The 9,375-nt window shown below is 39.8% G+C and overlaps 1 protein-coding gene across 1 annotated transcript in view; it reads left to right on the top strand.

Annotated features, from left to right (window-relative positions):
- Window positions 1-5,609: 5,609 nt before the first annotated feature.
- The window catches only part of slc49a4 (solute carrier family 49 member 4), a 15,504-nt gene continuing 11,738 nt past the window's right edge, over window positions 5,610-9,375 (top strand). Inside the window, exon 1 of the mRNA XM_010787762.1 lies at window positions 5,610-6,040. Within this exon, the coding sequence (XP_010786064.1) occupies window positions 5,740-6,040 (301 nt within the window). The 5' untranslated portion in view covers window positions 5,610-5,739. The remainder of the gene's footprint in view (window positions 6,041-9,375) is intronic.

The raw sequence follows: 9,375 nt of genomic DNA, 5'->3' as shown, positions 1-9,375 counted from the left end.
TTAATAAGGAACACAAATAAACAAACTAACATATTACAGCCTGTAAACCTCAGGCAGTCTGGCTCCCCAGCCTCGTCGAGTATCTTCAACGAAATCTCTTAAAATTTGGCCTTCATTCATAAGAGAGGCCGATACAAACTGGTGGGGGCACTAAATCAGGAGTTCGACACTACCTACACCTTAGCCGGTTCCATGCGGGCAAATGCGGCTGCACCAGTTTGTCGTGAAACTTTACCTACCTTGGTGCGCCTGATAGGTTTTGAACCTGAGCCTGCCGCAGTTGGGGGGAGGGGTGGGGGCAGGGGTCTCTGATGTGTACGATGTGTATGATGTGCACACAAAACGGTTGTACAAGATACCGTGCAAGATGACCCTTACATCAAATATTCTGCAAAAGCATAAAGGGTATTAAATCTTCAACGGTCATAATTTGACACATTAGGGACCTTCCAAATCCCTATCCTTTGTGAGTTTAAATTTTTAATATTAATTTATGTACCCACTTTAACGAACACAGGTATTACCGGCGTAATTATTATGGGTGTACGTGTCGATTCCAGTCTTCTCGAAATAAATTGTCTACAGAGTACAGAACACTGGGAGGACAACAATTACTATTCGGACTTTGTACGTGAACATTCCAAGTCTCCGTGTAACGTTTATACCGTCATCGGTTAGGCTAGTAAAATTTCATTCTATAATGAAATAACTAGGCCACAACCCTGTAAAAAGCAATGTCGGTCGTACAATTGTCAAAATTTATACGTCACACAATAAACATTTATTACATCATATTAGTGTGTTTAAGACACAAAATATAAATTCATTAAGAGACAAGGAGTAAATAACACAAGGTTACAAATTGTTCCAGTCTTACTTTTTCCAGCCTCTAATTTTTGGACGCCAGCGTCCAAAGGATGAAAGTATCGGGAAAGACGGTGTTTTTTCATTTTTTTCATTGGTGACTAAATTTGATCCCGTCATCCATTCCCGAAAGGTGGACCTATTATTGACGTCGCTAACAAATACAAAATCGACTATGTGAAAAATTGGATTGACTACGTCATCCCCAATTTTCACAAAGTCGATTTTGTATTTGTAGCGCACTCAATAGATAAGGCACCTTTCGGGAATGGATGACCGATAAAATTTAGTTCACCAAATGAAAAAAATGAAAAAACACCGTCTTTTCCCGATACTACATCCTTTGACGCTGGTTCAAAAATTAGAGGCTGGGGAAAAAGTAGAGACTGACAATTTGTAACTGTAAGGTTAATTTACTCTTGTCCTCTTAATATTTATATTTGTGTCTTAAAACACACTAATTATGTGTAATAAATGTTTATTTGGTGGTGACGTATAAATTTTGACAATGTGTAACCGACGAACATTGCTTTTTTTACCAAGGTTTTGTGGCCTAGTTATTTTCATATAGATAGAATTCTAACTTAGCTACCGATGACGGTATAAACGTTTTTACACGGAGAACTGGAACTGTTCACGTACAAAGTCAGAAATAGTTAATTGTTGGTCCTCCCCCAGGTGTCTGTACTCTGTAGACAAAATTTATTCGAGAAGACTGGAATCGACCGTAACACCCATATATAATTACGACGGGTAATACCCTGTGTTCGTTAAAAGTGGGTACATAATTAATATACAAATTTTAAACTCACAAAAAAGGATAGGGATTTGGAGGTCCTACATGTGATCAAATTATGACCCTGTTGAAGATTAATACCCTTTATGCTTTTGCAGAATATGACCATTGATTTTTGATGTACTAAGGGAATCTCTGCCACGGTAATCTTGTACAACGGTTTTGTGTGTATCGGTCGTACACGAAATCAAAGACCCCTGCCACCACCCCTCCCCACCCCCACCTTGGGCAACGGCCATGGTCCAAAACCTATCAGACGGCGACATAAGGTACAGGGTAAAGTTCAGGACCAAAACTGTGAGTCCTTTGCCCGCACTGGAGACGGCGTAAGGTTGTAGGTTAGTGTCCGAAACTCCCTGATTAGTGTCCCAACAGTTTGTATCGCCTCCTTATGAATGAAGGCGCGCACATTTTAAGAGATTTCCGTTGAAGATACTCGACGAGGCCTGAGAGCCAGCTGACTGCCTGAGGTTTACAGGGCTGTAATATGTTTAGTTATGTTATTTGTGCTTCCTATTAAAACTAGAATAACAACTCATTTATTGTGACACACCCAAATCTTTTTATGTATGTTGTACATCTTTCATGCTCAACCCCTCACTCTTACACAACCATAAATGGGGACCGTAATACGGTACGAATGATTATTTCGCTAATACAAGTCAACATACTTGAGATAAATGTTACATAAGTGTGCAAATCTATCCAAGTATTTAGTTGCTAACTGTTTTACGTCACTGTCTTTTGTTGGTACACAATATCCGTAATAAAGCTCAATTCATTCTCCGCCAATTTATATTTCCCCGCTTCCGTAAATAAAAGTATGTCTAGTCGTTCAGTTTCGCGCGAAAAGTTTATTTGCCGTTCCATGTTTTATAGTTTGTCGAAAAGTGTCGGAGATGATACTTGAGCTCAGCTGTTGTTCACGTATCAAAGTATAGCAAAGGAGTAGTAGTATAATGCGACAAAAGACTATGTACAATGGTGAACATGTAAGTGTGTAACAGTAAATCGACTTGCGAAATAGGTTTCGCTGATGTTATTCACGGTAAGCTGTGCCTTCTAGTGTCTTGAACTCTCTTTGTCTCTAAGTATATTCAATGTAGTCCACAAGTATCTCGGTTTGTAAAAGTTCACGTGAGTTTGACCGAAATCTATTCGGTGCAGAAGACAATCAGCATATATTCACGAGACGAAGGCAATTAAGATAGAGAGATTCACCTCAGAGTTCGTCTACTCAAAAGTCAGACTTGCTTCTACATATTCGAAAGACGACAGGACTAACAGTTACCCCTCGAGTAGGTGGTAAAACCTCGGGGTCCTAAGGTTGTGCACAAACGACTACCCTTGACCCAGGGGGGAGGTCACGCCCACGTCGCTACGTCATTTCGACTACGTCTCGAGGAGAGACGACGCGGTTACCCTTGAGACGCCGGGGAGGCGTCACGGCGCCAGCTCTCGCTGCGACAAAGCGCCGACTACGCGTCTCGCGTCACGTGGGCAACGACCGCCACACCTGCCCAAAGTTGGTACCAGATCGCTACATCCGCCTGCCCGCTGTCTGAGAGTGAGCAGTGTCCGTACCCATGTCCGTTCATGGGTCCACGAACTTCCACCTAAGGATCGTCAAATGACCTTCTCCGTAACTTCCCTCCGCCTCCTCGCGCACCCACCCGTGTTCTGACACAACACCTTCCAACTTCTGCGTCTGCTCGGCGACCGTAAGAGGAGAACAATAAAACTGCATACCGAAATTCGCACAGCAACGAGATTACACAGACAAGCCAGTAAATGAATAGCGGCGAGCCGTGTGTTGAGTAAATAACACTGGTTTAGAAAATAATACAACATTAGAAGTACGAGTTGGGAGTGAGAATGTGTTGGTATTTACCCTGCATTATGCACATGTTACTAATAAAGGATTATGTTATTGCATGAACTCTATTTACAATGTATTCACATTAATAGTTCATAATCAACGAATGACAAAATGCAGTGACACGAAAACACCCATTGTATAGCACTTGTTTGAGTAATAAGAGGCAGTTAAATATAAAGGCAAGGCAATTTATTTTCATACACATCAGCAAGTCAAAGCGCTTTAAATAAACGGAAGTACAAAATATAAACACATTTTCACATTACTATGAACTCGGGCGAAACAAGTGCATAGTTTCGTATCGTTCTCATATATAGTCTTTTATAATGTTACATTTACATTACATTACATTTAGCTGAGGCTTTTATCCAAAGCAACTTACAATAAGTGCATTCGACCAAGAAGATACAAACTTGAAGAAAACAGAATCATATAAGTATATCAGGTTTCATAGAGCTAAACATTTCAAGTGCTACTCAACTGGCTTTAGATAAGCCAGTCCTTTGTTAGTATATAAGTGCTTTGTTAGTAATTCTATCGCTCGAAGTGGAGTCTAAAGAGATGAGTTTTCAGTCTGCGCCGGAAGATGTGTAAGCTTTCTGCTGTCCTGATGTCAATGGAGAGCTCATTCCACCATTTTGGAGCGAGGATAGCAAACCCACGTGTTTTTGCTGATGGGAACTTGGGGACCTCACACACACTGTCAAACATACATATAACAAAAACAATTGATTCCTTTTTTGCCTGATATGTTGGTATTATATAACCTGCAATCTGGAAATCTGAACTTTAGAGACACATATTTGCCTACCTGACAGAATGAGGAACCTAAAGTTAATGGATCCGTTTTTAAAGTGAGACTAAAACCAAAATCATGATCTTAAGACTGAGTCTGAGGACTAATGCATACACCATTGCATTTAACTGAAGATGTACCCATAGATTCTTGATATAAGTGTACCTCGTTCATATATTTGTAAGAATTAAAAAAATTCTCTTTACGTTTGACAATGTGTTTGAGTTATATAAAATCAGATATTCAAATGTGTAATCTGACATCATGTACCTTACTTTTACATTATAGCCTACTTCTGACAGTCAGATTTGATCATTACTCCCCGCCTGATCGCATTCACTGTAAAGCACTTTTATGACAACAATGATCAACTTAATTACTCGCTAGAATTACATGAAATAAAAGTACAAGTTTGTGACGTCAGCAGAACACTCAGACAACCTTAAGTATTAATGTTATCTGAGTAAGACGATATGAACTTCTCAAACTGCCAAACTATCCTCAGCTGTAACATGCTATTATTAGCCGGGGCCTCTATTAACGAACTGTGAAAAGCTTAGCTCGCTTTTCCAATGAGCTAATATCCTGGGAAAGCTAGCTTCGCAGAAATAGTAGAGACATAACAACTAAAAACGACTCACCTTTCACTACACGTGCAGTGGAGGCTGTGGGCGGAAGTAAACAAAAGTCACATGACAGGTTTCCTCATACGTCACGTAACCGTGAATCTCCTCCATTCCGGCTCTGGTTCAGCTTTACTTAATAATGTCATATTCATGAAAACAGATGGGCTGACTGACTCCATACATAATTTAAACATTTTAACCAAGAACTAAAGCAATATAGTAGCACTATTAAAAACATTCTGAATAAAAAGGCAATTACATCTAATTGTGTGTTTGACAAATATTTAAAATGAAATATGAAACTGTATATTTTCCTTTATTTTTTAATGTAATTTTCGCTACCCCTGATTTTTTTTTTAATGCAAAATATATGATTTCCATATATTCTTGAATAAAAAAAAGAAGAAGAAAAGGGAAGTGCATTTTGATCAACATTTTGAACATTTTAACCAAGAACTAAACAAACAAAAATAACACATTTTGTATTTGACAAATCTTTAATCTGAAATATAGAACTGTATATAAATTGTTGTTTTGTTTATTTATTTATTGCCTTACATGAAAAAAATAAACCGGACGAGCCAAAATGGCGGCCAGAGGACCACAGTTTCCACTACACAGGACACTTCCGTTTGCACATGCGCATTAAAGTCAACTGACAGAAACAAGAAGCTCTCGGCTGTTTTTATGTTGTTGTCCTCGACAGTATTCTCTATTCCCCGTTAACGTACAGCCTTTAAACCCTGGATTTTAACACAAAATAGACACTTTATTTACCATGGGTGCCGGACCGAGCACCGAGTCCGAAAGGGAGCCGCTTCTCGTCCCTTCTCATGCGGAAACAATAACAAACAGTGCCCCAGTAAACAGCCGAGTGTACGGCAGAAGATGGCTGGTTCTCACCCTGTTCTCCCTGCTGGCTCTCATGCAAGGGATGGTCTGGAACTTCTGGGGTCCGATCCAGAATTCAGCCGTTCACGCTTTCGGTTTCAGCAAGTCTGACATCGCGGTTCTGGTGCTGTGGGGCCCGGTGGGGTTTGTCCCCTGGCTGTTGTTTATGTGGCTGATGGATAAAAGAGGTGAGTTTTAGGTACACTGTGTTCCTATCCTAACATAATGTTGTTCTCTGATTTTCCACCAAAATGTATGATTTGTAAATATGTTTGATGACTGAATCTGTCAAAAGTGTGTTGCTGTTGCGTGATATCCGACACTTGATAGTCCTATCTTCCCACAGAGGTTAGATAATGTTGAAGTCTGGTGGATACACACTGTTTTCTTATCGGTAGAGGTGGGAGAAATACTCAGATATTGTACTTGAGTAAAAGTAGAAGTACCAGAGTGTAGGAATACTCTGTTACGGTAAAAGTCCTGCATTCAAAATGTTCCTCAAGTAGAAAAGTCATTAAAATATACTTAAAGTACCAAAAATAAAAGTAGTAATTGTGCAGATTGGTCCATAATATATATGATATGTTTTTATAATGATTGATCATGAAAGTGTTCTCAAAGCTGGTAAAGGTGCAGCTAGTTTGAATGACTTTGTATACTGCAGGGTAGCTTGTGGATTTACTCCAGGTGGAACTAAAGTCTGATTTAACACTTGATTATATTTCACATCATTCATCCACATCTGTAAAGTAACTAAAGGTATTAAATACATGTAGTGGAGTAAAAGTACACCATGTACCTCTGAACTGTAGTGGAGTAGAAGAACAACAATGTAAATACTCCCTCAAAATGTTACTTAAGTACAGCACTTCAGTAAATGCTCTTAGTTGCTTTAAATTACTGATCCTATTTTGGTCTTCCTCTTGTCTGAAATCCCCCCCAAAACTCCTGATATGTTAACTTAATATGTTTGACGACTGAATCACTGAAAAGTGTGTTGTTGTTGCTTGATATCAGACACCTGATACTATAGTCTTATCTTCCCACAGAGGTTGGTTAGTGGTAGTTTCCTCGTAATGTATGTTGATAGTTGTTTAACCACACAACCTTCAAACCTCTAAATACTTTTATGAACGCTCATGTTTCAATAGCTTTTATATCATATCAACAGTGTAATGCAGAGGTGGAAGAAGTATTCAGAATGTTTACTTAAGTAGTACTTATTTACTACAGTATAACATATAAAATATACTTTGTTACAAGTAATCAGAATCTGAATATTTGTATTCATCCCACAGAGGGGACATTTACATTTGTTACAGCAAGTAAAGAGCCAAAGATAGCTTCATATTAATTAAGAAAAGCATGCATACAAGTACCGTAATTTTCGGACTATAAGCCGCGCCTTTTCCCCTATTTTTCGACGCTGCGGTTTATATAACGGTGCGGCTAATCTATGGATTTTTATGAAATAGTCTCAGGAAAATTTTCGGCGCTGAACTCGAAGTAAAGGTGAAGTTAACCCCCTGCTCGAGGAAAAAGAGTGGAGACGTATACATCGTAATACATCTAGGATGATGAGAGGATGCACGGAGGGGTGATACACTGTTGATAAGGATATGAGGTCGAAGAGGAAGCTACCGGTTGATAATGACACTAGTAGTGGTTCAGGCAAATCCCCTTCCCTTTTTGAGGTCCCACTCGTAAAGAGGGTGATTGTCAAACCTCACACGCACAGTAGTAATGCTGTTGTCAACATCCGGCTCAGTCGGAGACCTACGTACAACAACAAAAATTTGTCGCCAGTGGTCCGAATTACGTTAAGACTTACCGACTTACTCGGCGTGACTGAGACTATACGTTGAGACTTCCGTCTTATATCGACGTGCGACCCATGTTAACTCATATATTGAAATGGCCAATACTCCACTTGCGACCTAAGTAAAATAGCTAATATGTACAATCTAAGGTAACAAATGAGTTGACTGCGTCGTCTACCCTATCGTCGAAGCGCAGTAATTTGTCCCCGAAGGATGAGGAAAAAGGGTTTTCACTTTAAGTTTTGGTGCTAAAGTTCCCGTAAAACACTCGAAAGTGCGTCGGAGGTTTGAGTTGAAACACTTGACTGTATGAATACATCATAGGTCAGTATTGTCGTTACATGATATGACCTAATAAGGTGGTTGAATCAGTCAAAGTTACTCTCAAAAACAGGAATATTTGTTTGTATAAATAAACCTCGCAAGATGTCTTCCAGTTTTTCTTTTTGTGTTCTGAAACAAAATATTACACAACGGAAACAACATTCCTTTATTCGAAGAACCTATTCGAGGAAATTTCTTTTCGGGAAATTTTGAAATTTTTTTGTGTTGTAACATACATAGAAGTCCTAAAAGGCGTCGTGCATCAATTTGATGACCAATAAAACTTGGTTTTAATGGTTATTGTGGGAGATTAACGACTACTTAGTCCTAGTGATTCCATGCAAACGTTACAGAACCTTTGATAGAAAATAGAGCGCCGAGACAAGTATCCTAGGAGCACTGACCACAACAGTCGCGCAACCATGTGACCAACGATATGACAGTCAGTCCCACCCTCCTTGACCTTCCTTGACCATCCACTTGAACTACACATGTGAGTCGTTCGAGTTAGTTTTCGCACAGACCGACAGTTCGTGAAATGTTTCACAAGCCCACAAAAACTTCTGGAACAACTTAAGTCCCTTTTCAACAACAAAAGCCGTAGTCGTGAAAATTGAAAGTGTAAGCAAGCAATGAGACTACGTGCTGTCTTCCCGTGCCTTTTTTGTGAAACGTGGTTGGATACAAGTAAATTTTTCACTGTCATCCAATAGTTATGTGACGAAAAATTCCTGGTACAGTACCATTATATTTGAACACTCACACACCGCGTCACCCGTCCCGAAAGACCACAAGCCCTAGTCCCCCAGGTGTCCAGTTTTGGGGTGACGTCAGTCGTACAGCAAACACAGGACTTTGTGAAAGTGGGGTAGAACGAGGACAACCCCTACGGGTGTCACAACTCATACATTCACCGAAGACCTCTTTCGTCAGATTATGTTCATCATTACGATTAAAAGCTCATCAATAAGTTAGGTTTATCAACGAGAACAAAAACAGCATGACGAATAATGGTATCGAACTGATGACCCGGTAATCTGAACATTAGTATAATATGTCATAAAATGAATTGAATAATTCATGTTAAAACTTGCGTCCTGAAAGTTCCAGCGACGCTATAGAGGTTTGACATGACACGACCTACACGTAAAGCAGTTAACATGTTATGACTTCGAGAAAAGATAAAAATTCATGGCATTAAAAGCCATGATATCCGGACTATATTTGGCGTCGCGCCGTATGGTGAGAGCCAAGGTGAAAATGAATAACGCGCGAATGGACAGAGTGGAAAAGGCGGAGGTCGAAAAGGACGACTTTGGGCGGGCGAATTTCCACCCCAGGCGCCTGGCCGTACTCGGGTATCCGAATTTCCACAACCG

Source organism: Notothenia coriiceps, unplaced genomic scaffold, assembly GCF_000735185.1.
Source record: "Notothenia coriiceps isolate Sejong01 unplaced genomic scaffold, NC01 NC01_scaffold00031149, whole genome shotgun sequence".
NCBI lineage: Eukaryota > Metazoa > Chordata > Actinopteri > Perciformes > Nototheniidae > Notothenia > Notothenia coriiceps.
This window is presented reverse-complemented; position numbering and strand designations above follow the sequence as displayed.